Raw genomic sequence first — 18,534 nt, forward strand, 5'->3', positions numbered from 1 at the left:
CGGTGTTGATGATGCTAACCTTTAGGTAACACCGAGCCGAACGGTCATTCGGCCGCATTTATTTGCGCTACAACAATCTACAGTAGTTTGTTCCGATTCACGTGCAAGTAGCCTACAGAGGAGAGGAGCGGGTCTGTGTGTGTGTGTGTGTGTGGGCGCGCGCGCGCGCGCGCGTGTATGGAGAGCACAGGACAATGAGAAGCCGTGTCAGTGCCACTGCATGTATTTGTTAACTAACGAAAGAAGGTCATATCTACATGAAATAGAAACAAAATAGAAACGAATCAGAATCATTAAATGTTTACAAGGCTGGAAGTTCAACAAATATAGGTCTACTAATGTGATTAAAATAGTTACAGTTTTTTTCTGAATGCTTAAACACATGTTTTGTAACTATGGCTTTTTTTGCAAAACTCTACACACAAATGGCAAAACCACTCACTGAGTTCGCAAAACTAAAAGCACAAACACTGCTTTGCACTCAGTTTGCAATTTTGTAACACACACTTTGCACAACTGTAGGCACAATGGCTATTATTTACACTATTTTGCCAACTCTCTGGCACACTTTCTCATGTGAAAACTGTTTTAGATAATTAGTTCACTTTGCAATCAGCCTAAGCACTATAAATAAGCCACAGGTAATGTACAATGGGTACGATGGAGTGAGCAGGAAGAGTGAGAAGAGAAAAAAACAGACAAAAAAACAGTCTACATGTGGGGATATTGTCATGTCAGGCCTGGATACGTCATTCCAGAATATATTTTTCCCGGTGCCTTGGACTAGGACATTGCATGTGATGTAGACAGAATTTTGAGAGAGACGACCCGATGTAGACTGATTTGTTTTGTCTCAGTGAAATGCTATTTTGTGTTTTGACTTGGAAAAACACACTTGTGTTTGTTTTGATGTGTGTAAATAAACACTAGTACTTGAAGTTGGGATCCCTGTATGTTTACAGAACTATGACAAAAGTATGACCTCAAACTGACATAGTCTACCTTGTGCACAGAGAAAGCAAAAGCCAGATGTGTTTTTTATTCATACCATCAGTGTGTTGTTGGCACATTGTGTGCTTACTATTGTGATGGCTTGTGTTTACTGTTAGATACGAAGGTGTGAAGGGTTAAGCAAGGTGTGTTAGCTTTTGCAAGAGAACTACAATGTTTTGCTGATTGGGTGAGAGGTTTTGCCATTTGTGTGTAGAGTTTTGCAAAAAAAGCCATAGTTACAAAAAATTTGCTTAAGCAATCAGAAAAAACTGTAAATAAAAAATATTTCATTCATCATCTTATTCAATGACTTAATGCCATCATAACATAGGCCTGGGCTCCAGGAAAGAACAGTTTATGTTTAACTTATCTAATTTTGTGTTGGTCATACTATAGAATAATATATTGCTTGTCTTTGTTGAATAATACAGAAGATAAAGAGCTTAAAAATAATTGCATATCGCATCGCAATCGCAATATTGGTGAGAAAAATCGCAATTAGATTTTTTTCCAAAATCGTTCACCCCTAATGTGGATGCAGAATTTGTGGGAATGATGCACTAATGGTATACCTGGCCTGCCTCTATTGATAGATACTAGGAGATACAGAGAGATACTAGATACTAGGAAATAGGTAGCTCTTGAAGAACTGATTTTGCTATTTGGAATCTGGACTAGTAGCATTGCAGTGCCTATCTGGGAATGAGATGGAACAATGAGTTATCTATCTGAGGTCATTAGCTCTCTGTGACCCAAGGCTAGCCATTATTAATTACTAAAACGAAAGCACTAGATCCATCAATCTGACTATCTATCCATACATTTATCTGTTCATCTATCCACCTGGTCATCTATCCATACTAGGCTACTTCACTTTCTCTCTCTGAAGGAAAATCAATGCCCTCAGTCCTGGGGCTGAACTAGGGGACCTGCTGCTGTAATCATCACAACCCTGATTCCACCTGATTCAGACTCTCAGCGTCTGCTATTACAGGGGCCAGAAGCTAATTGCACCTTTCTGCTCTTTCCTTTTCTCTCTCTCTCTTTCTCTCTCTCTCTCTCTCTCTGTATGTGATGTCCACTGGGTCCATGGTCCCCAATCTCCTCCCCAGCACTGTGTAACAGGACCCCTGGCCTCCTATGGAGGAAGTACCTGCCTCCGCCTCCCCACGTACGCACAATACTACCCCCCCCCCCCCCCCGCCCCCCCCAGGCCATAGCCCATGCTGAGGGCCTACAATATCACCACCAACCCCCCCTTCTGCTACCTCCCAGCGTCCTCTTGACTCCCATGGAAAGGCAATCTGGTCCTTGTAACTCTATCCAGCTGACAGGGAAAAGCTGCTCTCTCCAAGAGCATGCCTCTGCAGGAGGCTGCCCTCCAGCTACTGGCCCTAGCTCTAACCCAGAGAGAGGGAGAGGGAGAGAGAGAGAGAAAGAGAGACTGAAAAAGACAAAGAGAGGGAAGGAGTGTGTGTGAGAGAGAAAGGCTGCAAGAGTGGAAGATTGAAAGAAAAAAAAGAAAAGATAAAGAAAAGAGGAGGAATAAGCTGAAAGCTACTAATAAAAAAATGAACACGGGAGAAAGGGGGGGGGGGGGGTAAGGAGCAACAAATCAGGTATGAATATGAATGCATAAATGGAAGTGACCTAACCCCGTTTCTTTTCTCCATGTTCCCTTTCTGCTTGTTCTCATTCATCCCCCTCACGGCCCCCCTACCCCCACTCTCCATCATCACTCCACTACGCTGCAGGGACGCGGCCCTCTCTGCTTACACAACAACTCTGCACCTATAGCGTGTTGCCCTGGCCCGAGGCATGAAGGTGAAGCAGAGCACCGGAATGGAGGATCCGGCACTGACTCGCTCGCTCCCGCACTCACAGCTACAGGAACAGGACGGGACTCCAAACACTCCACAGAGAGTAACACAGCAGGGCGCAGTACAGGAGGGAACCGGCTGCTTTCTAAGTCCCCGCAGCAGCAGAGAGGAGAGAGAGAGAGAGAGAAAGAGAGAAAGAGAGAGAAGTCTCTGAGGCAGAAAGGACTACAAAGCCTCCCCCCCACACACACACATACACAGGCGCACACACCCACACCTACCCCCACCCCAACACACACACACACAGAGACACCCATTAGCACTTGACATTTGCTCCTCTTTCACTGAGGGCCTGTCCACACGGAGACGCTTTTTAGGTTAAACGCAGAGGTTTTGCTTCGTCTTGGCCGAGCGTCCAAACGAATCCTGTAAACGCACTGCCCGAAACCACACTTTTTTGAAACCTGGTCCCAAAGTGGAAAAATCTGAAACCGTAGCCCGTTTGAATTCGTTTAGACAGTGAAACCGCACATCCTGCTTGCGTATCGATGATGTCATCGCCACACCTCAGCTGCCCTGGACTTATAGTATTGCCTAACAATACTAGTTTTCATACATGACATTACCTACGATTACACTCCCTAAGATAAATATCACAACTGGTGCTGCGCAGCGCCGATAGCTTATGACTTGGTGGACTGAACACTGTTTTTCCCGGTGTTTTTTTATGTATTCTAGCTACTGTCAGTGACGCGAGAGAACTTAAGTTATTAGGAAAGTGCGGTGTAAGTTTAGGCTACATTCATTTGTGCGTAGTGCCAGTGTCATTCATTTATTTTATGCATTCACAGTCGAGTGAAATCAGATATAAGCATACAAAGACGCTTAGAACCCACGTTAAGCCGATGGTAGCACACTGAATGCAAATGCGCGATTTGATGCAGGCAAAAGTATTGACTGTTACGAACGAAGGTTTTATAGCAATATTATAAATGTAGAGACAGAATAGCCTAGAACTTGGGTAAGCCTTGCGTTTAGTAGCCTAATTGCGGTGATAGCCAAAACTAATGTGAATCACGGACTATCCTACAACCAAAGAAAGTAAAGGTGATTAGTAGGCCTAAGTTAGCCAAATAAAGGATGGGACTGCACCCTTCAAAAACCGTAAAATAAAGTTTATTAGTTTTACAGTTGACTACAGTTGACAGTTCACCATCAGTTCAACAATTCTGGTCTTCTTGCACTAGCCATTTCGTCGTAAAGTAAAGCCTGTCTGTTTGTAAAGTGCAAGTTTTGGTCCATTTCTGTGCCACCTATAGGAAACAGTGCCACCTATAGGCCTGGGGTATGAAGTAACGTGTTGAGTCGTGTTGAGATGGATCCATTTGGACGCAAATATTCTTGATACGGTTCCAGGGAAGACGGAGGAAAAAAAGATCGGTTTGGTACGTGTGGACTAGGCCTGAGTAGAGAGAAACATTACACAGGAGCCATTGTAAAGCTGGTGAATGTTTGTCTCTTCCCCATAGCACCAGCACCAGCAGCGTGTGTATGTGTGGGTGGGGGCGGTGGGGGTTGATGTGTGTGTGAGTGTGTGTGAGATGTGTGTGTGTGTGTGTGTTTGTGCATGTGTGTGTGTTTAGGGGGGGTGGAAGGTGCCTCCAGGTGGCCCTGCTTCAGGCAGCCTCAACTCCACCGATGGGAAATGTAGCCCCTGCACACCTGGTCCCAGATCAAACGAGGAGGGAGAGAGGTTACGGACGATCACCCCGGACAGCTGTGTTGCTATTTTTACCCTCATTTCCTATTCAGGCTCCCAATTTAGAAGATGCACAATGTATAATTTTCTACTGTCATCGTAAACCAGGCACCTGTTAATTTTCTTTTCAATTCTCAATCTTGTAGCCTCCGTTTAAAAGGACGCTGTCAGACGCTTTAAATAGAATGATGCGCGTCTTGTTTAAAGATCACAGCTGTTATGTTTACTTGATTTCTTTTAATAAATGAGTAAACAAGCTTTGGGGACATACAAGCTGAAATGTCCTTTTTGTCAGAGCCAAATCTGACAAGCTGACAGGGCAAGATTATGTCATTATACTGGCCAAATGCTGTGGATGCTGGCCAAGGTTGGGAGTTCATTGAGAGCGACGAGCCTGACCCTAATCTTCACTGGGCTGCCAGCGTCCACATTAAAAGCCTGAACTGAATAGATGACAAACACACATGCACACACACACACACACACTAATACACACGCACATACACATACACATACACATACACATACACATACACATACACATACACATACAAACATAACCACCGAGACTACTCAAACTCACACACAGACAACACAACCACCAAGGGTGCACAAGCAGACACACACACACAGACACACAATACAGGCATTGGTTTGTATACTCATCAAGGGACTTGCGAGCATGCCATCAAAGCCCTGCCATGCGGCTTTCCATTTGTTTCGGCGCTTTTGAAACCTCCCTCTCTGCGTCCATTCTTTTCACATGCAAGGACACCCCCCACCCTCCCCCATGCCCCCAACCCCTACAGCTGAGGCTACTGCCTCTATAAACACACACACACACACACACACACACGCTACCTGTCACACTGTGTCACACAGACTATTGAATTCACATGTTCACGAATATGCTCGTTAAGGGGGCTATTTTCTGTAAGTGGTTGCCAGGTGTAATTACGATTTTGCAATCACACCCCCCCAAACCCTTTTGTGTGTGTTAGACATCGTCACAGACAAAGAAGGCTCCTGACACTTCTCACTGCGTGTCTGCCACACGACAGGAAGGTGTGTGTGAGAGTCATGCACAGCCGGGTGCTGCCGTACACTCTTTGTTCGCTGTCGCCCGCCATTGCTGTTCGCTCTGGTGCACCCCAAGTGCCACGCCTACACAAAGCCACCGGAACCACACACGCGATGCCACCTCTCATAAATAAAGAAGGAGAAAATGTCAGACAGAACAGATATGGACTTACAAACTTCCTCTTCAAAAGTCACACCTGGCTCACAAGTGCCAAGTAAATAAGTGCACAAGACCGCTGCTGCAAGCATGAAAAAAGTGGGCATCCTTTTTAGCGATCTGTGCATTTGTGTTACCACGGCAACAAGTGCCTCGAAAGCTACACTGGTCACTTAGGTAGAGCTTCACCTGAATGGCGCAGTTTTTGATAAAGAATAGAAAACTCGGACAGGAAAAAAGCCACAATCCCAGCAACACAGACAGTTAGCAGACAGGCCCTCGAGCACTAGCCACAACAACACCAAGCAACAAGTTTGACAAGCTAGAACTGCTGCTTTCCCAAAGACATCGAGACACTGTGCTGGCCTTAAAGTTCAAAGCCTGAAATATGCGCTTGTGTTCTGTGACAGTCATGAGGCGACGGCGGAGGTTTGCGGGCACAGCGCTCTGGCCAGCCGGCGCTCTACGCACAGCAGGAATGTCTGGAGAGAGAGCAGCTGATCACTGCTATGTGATCATGGGACCGCCGGGGCCAACCCCTCTCTGCATGCATCAACAAAACCACATTTGACCCACGACCACAGAAATCAACATGAATGTGGGACACAGAAAGCACCCTTTTATAGCCTGGCTGTTATCAATCGACACATGTTTCATTCCATTTCGACTTGGTGGGAGTGAGACAAGCTGCATTCAGCCATCTCAGTCAATAACAAACGCGGACAATTTACACTCGTGCAAAAGCCAGCTGGGTTTATCGTCTGCATCAGAATCTGAACGGAGCACAAAAAGGCCATTTCCTCATATAAAGTATCACCCTAAGTGCCCAATGAGGCAGGATGACTGCAAACGACTAAAAAAGCCGCACTATCTGATGAATAAAACAAACTCCTCAAAAGACCCTTTTCCCTTTGCGAGCTGGGAACAGCCAACCTCTTCAAATCAGCAGAAGAAAATCAGTCTCCGCTAGCCAGACTGGGCTTTCACTAATAGCCCCCGCTTGAACATTTGGCCTTATTTGTGAGGCATTATGTCAGCACTTGGCTCCTCGTCTGTTACATTAGGTCCCAGAGTTTTGACGCAATCAACTGGTCGCATCTACGCCACGGTCCTTTGGCTGCGGAGATCTCTCTGGAGACACGGCGAGTACAATGAGCCACATCCGGCCACCGCCAGGACAGTTAAACAGGAAAACAAGGACGCCTTCAACTGCCACTGAGGGTATGCTGCCCCACAGGGAAATGTATCACTTCTCCAGTTTGGCCCTCGGCCACATAGATTGTTGCCATCTTTCCAAGAGTGATACATGTAGAAGGCCCAGGGGCTTTGCTATCACTGCCACTCAAATGTGAATTTGCAGGACTGCAGGTCTAAAACAGACAATTTTAAAAAAGAGGGACATCTGCTCTGTATGAATGGAAATGGACTGAACCGCCACCATGAGCAACGGCAAGCACAGAGGGACACAAGGGGCTTCCAGAAACAGTGAGACAGTGAAGTTCAGTCTGCAGAAGTGACACAGAACCATTTTCAGTGACAGGATGAGACTCACGTAACAAGTTTTGGAGGATAGATAGCATTACAAATAAGCAGGTATCCTTTCAAGCTCAAACAGTAGGCCTATTCAAATACATCTGTACATGAATGCTTTCAAGACATCATTAATTTCCTGACAGTCAATGAATGTACAAAAACAGATTCATACAGTCTTTTTGTTTTCCAGTAGTACACAACCATTCATTCACACGGCTGTAGGGGAGTCACAGCTCCTTTTTGAACTCAAAGCACTTTAAGCCTGGTCTAGTGTCAGAGATGTTGACACAAAACATTGATCAGCGTAAAAGAGACATCTCATCCACTTCTCATTCACTGTGCTTATTAGCCCTGGGAAATGATGTGTGGGTATAGAAATGCAATCTGTTCTATTCTTTTGGCTGCAGTCATTCAGTTGTCAAAGGTGATACTACAGAATGTTTCATTAGACATCACAAAACAAATAAGTTTGAGTCTAAGCTTATATTGAATGTTTAATTACCATGCCATATTGCAGCAATGAGAAGATCACACTGATTTCCACTAAGCTCCTACCCTGGAAATCCAGAGAGAGAGCTAAATTTGAATTTGCTCAGCAAGTGACTCTGGTGACGAGTAATGATGCTCAATAGCTATGCCCATGAAACCGAGCTGCACCAATCACATGATATAGGCGGGCCAGAGGCAAGCTAAACAGATGACGACAGCGCTGCAACGTCGAAGTCCGGAAACATTGGTCATAGTGTTATCCAATTGCGTCGACGTCCAGAATCGGTCAGTAAAAAATGGTCGTAGTGGTGTTATCCAATTGCGTGCAGTGATCTTTTCAAATGCATGTTTTGTGCCGCCCCTCGAGTTGGGCCATTTTCATTACTCGTAGCCAGACCCTTAATCTTTCGATTGGGTCTGGTCCTCCAGGCTACTAAGCTCCTGCAGGTCGCAACTCAGACTCTAATCATTTTACAGCTATTGTACAGCCTATTACGTTGGTAAGGTAAATATGCACTGATTGCCCTGTGTGATAGTGTCACTGAGTGCACATCAGTTCTGTCCAGTCGAGGCAGAAAGGATGGTGCAAGAGATACAATCAAAGTTACATTTTCAAATCCATCTATTCAAATTTGTAGCGCAAATCTTCACAGGGGAATATTCTAACAGTAAACTTAGACTGAATGCACTCCTTATTTAGTCAAAATAATCCTACATTCAGACATTCATTTCACTACTGAGAATTCTATTCCACACTGTCTTAAATTTTGTTCAGCGGAAATAAAATGACTTGGGCCCACCACAATCTGTACCATCACTAATAGAACACATAGGGGAATACTTTGCCTCATAACCTACAAGGTGACATCTGTGTTGATCTAACCAGAGCTGACAGCCAGCTTGTTAGGATCCCATTTCTGCTGTCAGCGAGCAGGGTGCTCTCACTGACTTCGGATCTCATCCACTTGACTGAGTCCAGATTTCCTTCCTACTGTATACCAGCCATAAGTTTTCTCCAGCCTTGCGTCAGCTCAGCTAGCAGGAAAAACAAGCCTCGACTGGACTCATCTCTGACGAGTTCTGTGCCCTTTCCTGAGGAGCCTGCGTTAAACCTGGGGGGCTTGGGCTGCTCCTGAGTTCCATGTATGACAACGTAATAAAGGTTCTCAGAGATTGTATGTATGTGTGGGGGGGGTGCATGGATGCATGTGTGTGTGGAGTGTGACAGAGTGAGAGAAAAAGAGAAAAACAATGTGTGTGTGTGTGTGTGTGTACACACAACAGGCTGTAGGAGATGTTGAAGAGGGAATGTGATGACAAGGGTTTCATAGGTAAATGCTAAACTTCCTGACTTCCCTCTGTTGTGACCTGTCACTGTCACAAACTTCCAGCGCATCACATCATGAATATGTTTAACAGGCTCCTTACCTCTTTGACTTTCTCCCGACGCTGTAGGGTTTGCGGGTCACTCGGCTTGCCATTATCCTTCCCCAGTGGCGCTTTGAGTAGACACTGTTTGAATTTCTCGAAGTCGAAGATATCCTTGTTTGGACCTTTCTGGGTTGACGCGGTCACTCTCTCTCCCCCCGTTACAGATTCCCGAGCCCTGCCGACCGGTTCTGTCTTTGTCCTAGATGGGTTCCATTCCTCGGGTGGTTTATTTCCTACGGATCTCTCCACGGTACGTGCTTCATGGGTAACAGACTGCTTACGGCTCAGTATTTTGAGTTTCGTAGTGCTGTCACCCTTTGCCGTCTGCTCCCGTGGCATCTTTTTTGAATGCTCCCTGACATCATTTTCTGAGCCAACCGTCACCGCTTGGTTGTCTGACTTGGGTAGGAAAATCCGCTTCAAACGGACGGAATCGGGCAAGAAGAATAGGGCCCCGAAACATAGAGTTACCAACCCAGACAAAAAGAGAAGAAACACGAATTTCTGAGAAAGACGCAGACCCATGCCCGATGCCGACACACCGGGTAACTTTCGGAACACCATTTGAAATCCGTAAAATCCCTTTAGATGGTGCACTTTGAAAATGTGGACAATGACAATATCAAACACTAACACTATTCACTGGGAAACATTAAAAGTTGACGCGATGTTGCAAACACTCACCCTCGCGTGTGTCCTCTGTCAAGCAGAGAGCGCACTGACAGGAGCCTTATCCTGATCAATTGAATTTACATGGGCAAGGGTTACGTCAACAATTTTGCAAGCATGTGTGCCAATAGTTGCATCTCAAATGGTGTCACAGTCAAACCACAGTTGGCTAATTTGCACAGGAAAAGTGTACTGCCTTCTCTGAAGAATGTACCTATAGGCTGCCAACCTGAATGGATATATAATCAGACATCTTCAGAACAATACGGCAGCCACATTCAGGTATGCATTTACAGTATGTCATTGGGTGAGTTCAAAGGTATTTTGAATCCAGCTATTTTGACATGCATTTGTCATACAAAGTTTATCTCCACTTCTTTGTGAGCAGGCAGATAATTTTCACCAAAGACAACGCGCTATGAGCTGTGCCAAAACTGCAACATCATAATCGGTAGCTTCGTCCTCTGTCCCCTTCATATGCACGAACACACGGATGTAATAGTAGTGATCTGTCTTCTGCATGGAACACACTTAAAGAAAACATCAGGGTTGTTATCCTACGACAGGCAAATGACAGCAACGAGTATTTGAACAATCCAAGTCAATCGTGTAGCCTAAACTATGGTCCGGGTTTCCTTCTCCGATGTAAATACCACATAGGCTACCAAATAACTCAGCCAGCGGAATTGAAGTTCATGCTCGGTGAATGTACCATGTTCAGGCTCCCAAATATCACATCACCAGAATATAGGTTGATAATTTAGTCTCGGAGTGATGAAATCCTGAAATAGCCTACGCGGTATGTGCTTGCTGCTGTCTGTCCTATCGCTCGTACACCTCGGTCTGTGCTCAATCGGCAGAGGCGTCTGAGGAAAAAATATCGCAATCGGTGAAAGGAATACTGTTGAGAAAATCAAGTGGGCTGGTCTGTCTCTTGATGGATCCCTCGAACAGCTTATCAAAAATACCGTTCAACGTTACGATCCCATGCACCAAAAAGACGTGGAAAGCCCCCAGTCAGTTGAACGCCGTTTTCTGGGCGGTCTGTTATGCTGCTGCAAGCGTGTTTGATGATCACTCTTACGGGGGGAGTGGGTTTCCGATGAAATACAGCCGCGCCAGATTATCTCAGTAAATGTGTATCGATGTATCCATCGTGTGGCGTGTCAGGGTACATCTTTCTGGTCCGAAGGAGAAACCGCTGTAGCCTACTTTGCTAGGATTCTTGTTAGGATAATCTACTGCAATTTTGAACAGTTGAATGGTCATTGAATAGCCTAGTGATTGTTGCTTCCCAGTTCACTAATAATAATAATAATAATAATAATAATAATAATGTAATAATAAGCTTTATTTGTATAGCACCTTTCATACACAGAATGCAGCTCAAAGTGCTTTACATTTGAAGCATGTAACACAATAATAGTCAGTCAGTCATTATCAATGCAGGGGGAAAAACTCCCATATTCCGGGAAGAAACCTTGAGCAGAACCTGACTTAATAGGGGGAGCCCATCTGCTTCTGGCTGGCTGCGCCCTCCAATAGCAGCAGATGTAGAATAATCTGAAAAAGTAGTCTACAGGATAAGATGAGTTAACTAAAAGCTTTCCTGTACAGGTATGTTTTCAGATCTTTTTAAAAAATATTTACTGAACTCGCCTGCTTGATGTACAGAGGCAGGGTGGATAAAAGCAGCTTCTCCACTTTGTTTGTGGAGCACTTTGGGTACGATTAAAAGATTAGAATTGGATGATCTAAGTTTCCTTTGTGGTTGATAAGATATTAAAAGCTCAGAGATATATGAAGGTGCTATGCCATTCAGAGCTTTGTAAGTAATTAACATAACCTTAAAATCAATTCTATAGGAAATAGGGAGCCAGTGCAGTTCAGCCAACACAGGGGTGATGTGTTCTCTCTTCTTGGTCTTAGTTAAAAGTCTAGCCGCAGAGTTGTGTATGAGTGCCAATTTCTTTAGATGTTTTTTGGGAAGACCAGTGAAAAGTGCATTGCAGTAGTCTAACCTGCTAGTGATAAAGGCGTGAATTAGTTTTTTTGCATCTTGTTGAGTTAAAAAGGGCCGCACTTTGGCAATGTTTCTCAAGTGGAAATAGGCTGTCTGAGTAAATTTACTGATATGGGGCTTAAAACTTAACTCTGCATCTAAGATGACACCGAGGCTTGTTACTTTTGGTTTGACCTGGTGCGCCAAGTTCCCCAGATTACTAAGAACAATATCTCGCTTTAGTTTGGTCCAACCAAAAGTACCTCTGTTTTGTCATCATTTAGTTTCAAAACATTTTTGCTCATCCACTGATTAATGGAGGTTAGGCATGCAGTGAGGGAGCAAAGGCCATCTGGGTTCGTTGGCTCCACAGAAATATACAATTGGGTATCATCTGCGTAGCTCTGGAAGTTTACATTATGCTGACTTATGACGTTTCCCAACGGAAGCATATATAGGGAAAATAGCAGGGGACCAAGGCAGCTCCCCTGGGCCACACCAAAAGGCAAGTCATGTTTTTCAGATACATGATCTCCTAGACTGATATAAAAATCTCTGCCAGTAATGTAGGTTTGAAACCAGTTTAGAGCATTATCAGAGAGACCCACCCACTTCGCAAGGCGGTGAATTAGGATGCTATGATAAATGGTGTCAAATGCCGCACTCAAATCCAGAAGAATAAGGATTGAGACTTTGTTTGAGTCAGTAGCCAGTCTGAGATCATTGACTATTTTTACTAGAGCCGTTTCTGTGCTGTGATTTGATCTAAAACCTGATTGGAATTTTTCAAGGATACTGTTTTCGTTGAGGAAGGTATTTAACTGATTACAAACGACTTTTTCAAGTACTTTGCTCAGGAACGGTAGATTTGATATAGGCCTGTAGTTGCTCAAATTGGTATGGTCAAGATTTGACTTTTTAAGTAAAGGTTTCACAACAGCGGTTTTAAAAGCAGTTGGAAATATACCTGTTTTTAATGAGGTATTTATTACCTTGAGAATAAAGGGAGCTAAGCTATCATATACTTTTTTGAGGAATCTAGTAGGGATTGGATCCAAAACACATGTTGAGGAGCCGGTTTGAGTTATAATTTTACTAAGCTCAGATTGAGTAATAGTGCTAAAGAACCTTAATTTTGGGGGGTACTATCAAACATATTACTTGTGTTACCAATAGTCTCCCTCATAGAAATTACTTTGTTTTTGAAGAAGTCTGCAAACTATGGTTGTTATAGATACCATTGAAAAGACAATTGATATGGAGTAGCCTACGCCTAATGATCAAACTTTGTTTCACCAAATCTGTACTAGGCTTAGTACTTAGTGTTCCGATATACATAATTAATAATTACCCTGACAGCCTGCAGTCTCAGGTTGACCATGGTCAAGCATCAGATCAGGAAAGAGAAAGGATGCACTAAGGCTAGCCTAATGTTTTATCTACTAAAGATACACATGGTTTATTTTCAGGTCTGACCATCAAAAATACAAAGAAACTTTCACGACTGAATGTGGTTGAGGAGTAGTAGCCTATGCTACTCCTAATCTATATTCAGAAAAATCTAATTTGTGAAGACATCCTGTTTGGCTAAAGCATTGCAAGGGAGATAGATAAACCTTGAGATCTGTGTGGGCCAACATGGGACAGGGTCAAGTCAGGTAAGCTAACGTAGGCCTATGCTAGGCCTATCATGGTTGTATGTATGTAGGCAACGTATGTAACGATTAATTTATAATTAATGTATTGATTAACTATTGATTAGGCTAATCAATGAGTTGTTTGGTCTATAAAATGTCAGAAAATGGTTGATTTTGTTTTACCTATAGTCCAAAATTACATCCTTAGATGCATTGATTTGTCCACGCCAAAGATAGGCTATTCACTTTACTGTCATTGATCAGTAAGTAAACCGGACAAATATCAACTTTAAGAAGCTGGAATCAGAGATTTCTTCCTGAAAAATGCACAAATCAATTACCAAAATAGTTGGCCATGCATTTGATGGTTGAAAACTAATAGATTAGTTAAATGTTGCAGTTCTAGGTTTCATACTGCACAACCTCTACAACCCCAAATTTTCATACTCACTGTAATGGAATAATTAGGGGAGATTTCACTGGGTAAATGATTGTTCAGCTGGTCTCTTAATGTAATGTTGTCTGTCAGGCAACCACTTCTCATTACTTTGGAGTATGCTGGACATTTTTCTCTCTTATGCCTAGACTTCACATCAAGAAAAAAAGACATTGCCCTATCTACCTCCTTACCTACCTACTTACTCTACTTAATATCTCGGCTCTTGGTCCACAAGTGAAATATTTAGAGAAATTGATGTCAAGGGTTATCCATGTAGTTATTCTTAAGTAATACAACCCGTCAAAATATATTTTATTAATATTGTTTGTAACAATTTGATGAAGTATTGCAAGCTCTTGGTGTCTGTGAAAACGTGAGCTGCAAGCCTTTTATTTGCTCTGCTCATATTGACAGGGATGAGGGAAAGGGTGAAATTTAGTGGCCATGCTGTGAAACAAAGTGAGATGAATGGTGCTAATTACTCTGACTCCAAACATTAGCCAAAGATCCTGGCACAGCATAAAAATGGAGTTTAAGGGAAGAAAGTGAGGAAGAGAGAGCGACCAGCACAGCAGAAAATCTCCTCCATCTCTCTCTCTCTCTTTCTTTCTTTCGTTCTTTGTTTCCTTCTTTCCCACTCTCTTTCCACGCAAAGGTCAGCATTGTTCCAAAACTTGGCCAATGAAAGAGAGGAGCAAAAGTGCTTCCTTCACAAAATGCCGTTTTTAATGAGCTTTCTTTTTTTGGAGGGTGGGGTTTGGAGGTTTGGGTTAAGGTAAAAGTCAGCACCCTTGCATGCACTCTTATCCTGTTTTGTACGTTTGCTACATTCCTGTTTCACAATGTCAACCGCTTAAATGTGCTTACCATGCTGACAGAATTGCAGCGTCAGTTCACTGTAGTTCACAGAGCAGGCCTGTGCCAGTGCCTTCAGTGGATATTCTGCCCCCTATAGTCAACATAATTAAAAATAAAAAAAACCTGTGGTTTTACCAGATTCTGCATGAACAAATATAATGATCCCCATTATTACCATGATGGACCATGTCATCTAAACACATTTAGGAGCGTGTTTTGAATAAATGTGCCAAGGGATTACAAAAACCACAATCCCATTATTTGTTTGTTTCAAAGGCCTTGGTCCTTACTAAGCTTACAGTTTATTTTCTAATATATACAGAATAATTTGATCCTTTAACATTTTTAAGCGTATAGCTGCATAAAATTAAAAGCATAGATCATGCAATTATACAGCATTTGTGTGAAATGTGTCACATGGACATGTTAATGTTGATGTCTCACATGCAGCTCAGATGTAGTTTTGAGTATGCTAATTCCGCATTAGGGCAATTTTCAGCAAGCACCACTAAGATATGCACCATGACAAAGGTCCCTGGCGGGGGATGCATAACTGATGAGAACATAAACTGATGTACATAAGCATTATGTTGACGAATTGTAAGATATTGTAATGGTCCACCTTAGTGATGAGCAGTTATTTCAGTCATCCACATCACATTCGTCCCACCACTGTAATTAACTCACATCGGGGGATGTGCTCATAGAGAGAAGGCATAAAAGACGAAGTGTAAATGTGGTTTATTCACACATACACTGAGTGTATCTGAGTACAGGGTTCCCTGACTCTGACAGCTCCTTCAGCCATAAAGGACACATCCACATGAGTGAGCAGTGAGGGTTCTTAGTGTTTTGGATTTGGATTTACACCACCCCACCAGACGACCTCATCTATGTTTTTCTATCCCTCCTAAGAGCGCCAGAGGGGAATTTTGGCAAAGGAATGGGCTAAAGCAAGAGTAATAAGAATGAATCGGAGGGCTCATATACTAGTTCTGTGTAAACAAAATGCCATGGAGTGTTCACCTTTGAACAGATCGCTGCCTGTAGTGCTAGTCTTGTGTGATTAAGCGCAAAACAAGTAATCACATCCAAGATATAGCGGTGTATGTCCAGAGTTTATTGCTGTTTCTATTTCACCTTTCTCTTACCCTTTCTTTTATGTAGAAGGGGGTCACTTGCACTTCAGCCTGGTTGGTGCTCATGGAACAGACTAACGTTTCGACGCCCATGCGTCTTCTTCAGTCAAAAACCAGACTCTGAAGAAGACGCATGGGTGTTGAAACGTTAGTCGGTTTGCACTAGGCTAATCACTTAAAGCGTTGTGTGCTCCGGTCCTACTCCTTGGTTCTAGTTAGACCTTGGCTTTCCTTTCTTTTATGTCTTCTGTGGAGCATCAACTGGCCTTCACCAGTGAATTTGTGATTGTGTATATCGGAGATTCACCACCACTGATGCCTAACACACATTAGCACTTTCATTAACCACGTAAAGTGTTGTTCTGTAGGCTTAGGCTACATTACATAATGATGAATTTAAGGTTATTCAGTCTGTTGATGAAGCAGTAAAACAACTCTGAAGTGGCTTCACCCTCAAGGCAAAAGACTAACATAAAAAGCATGCTTGAGGCATTGCAAGTGCATTTTCGTTTTTGGTTAAGGAAAATAACTTTAATGCATTCCTTTAATAAATAGATAATGTAGTAAGTCCCAGAATATCACACATAAAGTAGAACATTCCTGTCAACCGATACTATATCCTAGGCTCCCATTAACTTTTCCTCACCCCAGTACCACCCCCTCCCCCTCCCCTCCCCAACATCAGGGGTATGACTTTAGCTCCCCCATAACCTCCCCTTCACCACAAACACAGACTCTATTTGTACTCCATGTATTGACAACAAAAACAGCATAATTAAACAAGAATGACGTTACTGTTATGTTTTTCTGTTGTTGTATTCATGTTATCTTCACATATGTATATGATGTTCTGATGTATTCATCATCATCATCATCATCATCATTTTAACCTCTTCTTCCTCATGTCAAACACCTAGTGAATCAAGACAGAATGAACTCCATCAGACATTGACACGTATTAGACAGTAAGTGGTTTCTGTAGGAAAAGACAACAGGGCCGGGTTTCCCAATAACGATGGACATAGACAACCTGTCAAATGTAGAAAATCTAAATTTGGACTATTTCATGAAAAATATATGTTCATTTTGAATTTGAGGCCAGCAACATGTTTAAAAAAAAGTTGGGGCAGTTTACCACTGTGCTGCTTCACCTCTTCATTTGACAAAATTCTGTAAATGTTTAGGAACTAAAGAGCCCAGTTGCTAGAGTTTTGAGAATGAAATGTTGTCCCATTACTCACCGATATAGGATTTCAGTTGCACAACAGTATATTCTAATCATGTTTTCCATTCCATGATGCACCTAATTTGACAAGTCTGGACAGGCCACTTTAGCACCTGGACTTTTCCTCTATGGAGAACTACTGTTTAAATATGTGCGGAATTCATTTTGGCATTGTTTTCCTGAAATAGTCAAGGTCTTCCCTGGAAAGACATTGCCTGGATAGCAGTATATGTTGCTCGAAAACTGTACACATCATTCAGAGTTGATTATGCTTTGCCAGGTGTGCAAGATGCCCATGCTATAGGCACTAATGCACCTCCACACCATCATAGATGTTGAGTTTTAAACTGAGCACTGAAACAAGTTGGATAGGTTGGATACTTGGATAGGCCCTCTCCTCTTTAACCCAGAGGAGTCCATGATTTTCAAAAAGAATGGCAAATTTTAATTGGTCTAAACACAGGACATTTTTCCATGTTACCTCAGTCCAGTTTAAACAAGCTCAGGCCCAAGAGACGATGGTATTTTCTGTATCATGTCTTAATACAATTTTGGCTGTTACAATTTTGGCTGCAGTTTTTGAATTGAGCATCAAACTGTGCACATATGGTTATCAGAGGTTTTCCTGAGCCCATACAATGACAGTTCTGGAAAGAGGTCTGGTTTTGTGATGCAGTGCCATCTGAGGTCCAAAAGACCACGGCCATATTGTTTTTTAGATCTTTCCCTTGTTTGCAAAGATTTCTCTGGATTCTCTGAATGTTTTAATAATATTATGTCCTATACATGATGAACTCCCCAAATACTTCACAATTTCATGTTAAGAAGCATTAAAATTACATTGTTTCATCAATTAAAAAATGTAATTTGTACACACAGGTTTACACGCAGTGATGAATACCCTAAGAGACCCTGCCTCTCTGGGATGCTCTTTTGCATACCCAATCGTGTTGCCAGTTATCCTAATGAGTTGTGAAACATTCCTCCTTTTGTTTTTTTACACAACCTTCCCAGCATTTTGTTACCCCGTCCCAACTTTTTTTGAAACATTTTGCTGGTATCAAATTCAAATTTAACATATATTTTCCATGAAATAGTCAAATTTGTAATTTTCAACATTTGATATGTTGTCTGTCTCCTTTTGGCAACTAAATATGAGTTAAAGAGATTTGCAGATAATCACATTCGGTTTTTATTTACATTTTACAAAACGTCCCAACTTTTTCTGATTTGGGGTTGTACAACCACACATACAATAACTAAACAAGACACCAGAAGACCAGAGGTATTAAAAAAGAGATAG

General features: G+C 42.7%; 1 protein-coding gene across 2 annotated transcripts in view; it reads right to left on the minus strand.

Moving 5' to 3' along the window:
• LOC121720726 (mannosyl-oligosaccharide 1,2-alpha-mannosidase IA) overlaps positions 1–10,982 on the minus strand; it is a 197,347-nt gene extending 186,365 nt beyond the window's left edge. The window contains exon 1 of one of the 2 annotated variants that reach the window (XM_042107115.1): positions 9,260–10,982. In XM_042107115.1, coding sequence (XP_041963049.1) covers positions 9,260–9,826 — 567 coding nt within the window. In that variant the 5' untranslated portion in view covers positions 9,827–10,982. The remainder of the gene's footprint in view (positions 1–9,259) is intronic. The other variant, XM_042107114.1, reaches the window with a different exon arrangement.
• Positions 10,983–18,534: the final 7,552 nt, after the last annotated feature.

Source organism: Alosa sapidissima, chromosome 10 (genome assembly GCF_018492685.1).
Source record: "Alosa sapidissima isolate fAloSap1 chromosome 10, fAloSap1.pri, whole genome shotgun sequence".
In the NCBI taxonomy this organism is placed as follows: Eukaryota; Metazoa; Chordata; class Actinopteri; order Clupeiformes; family Clupeidae; genus Alosa; species Alosa sapidissima.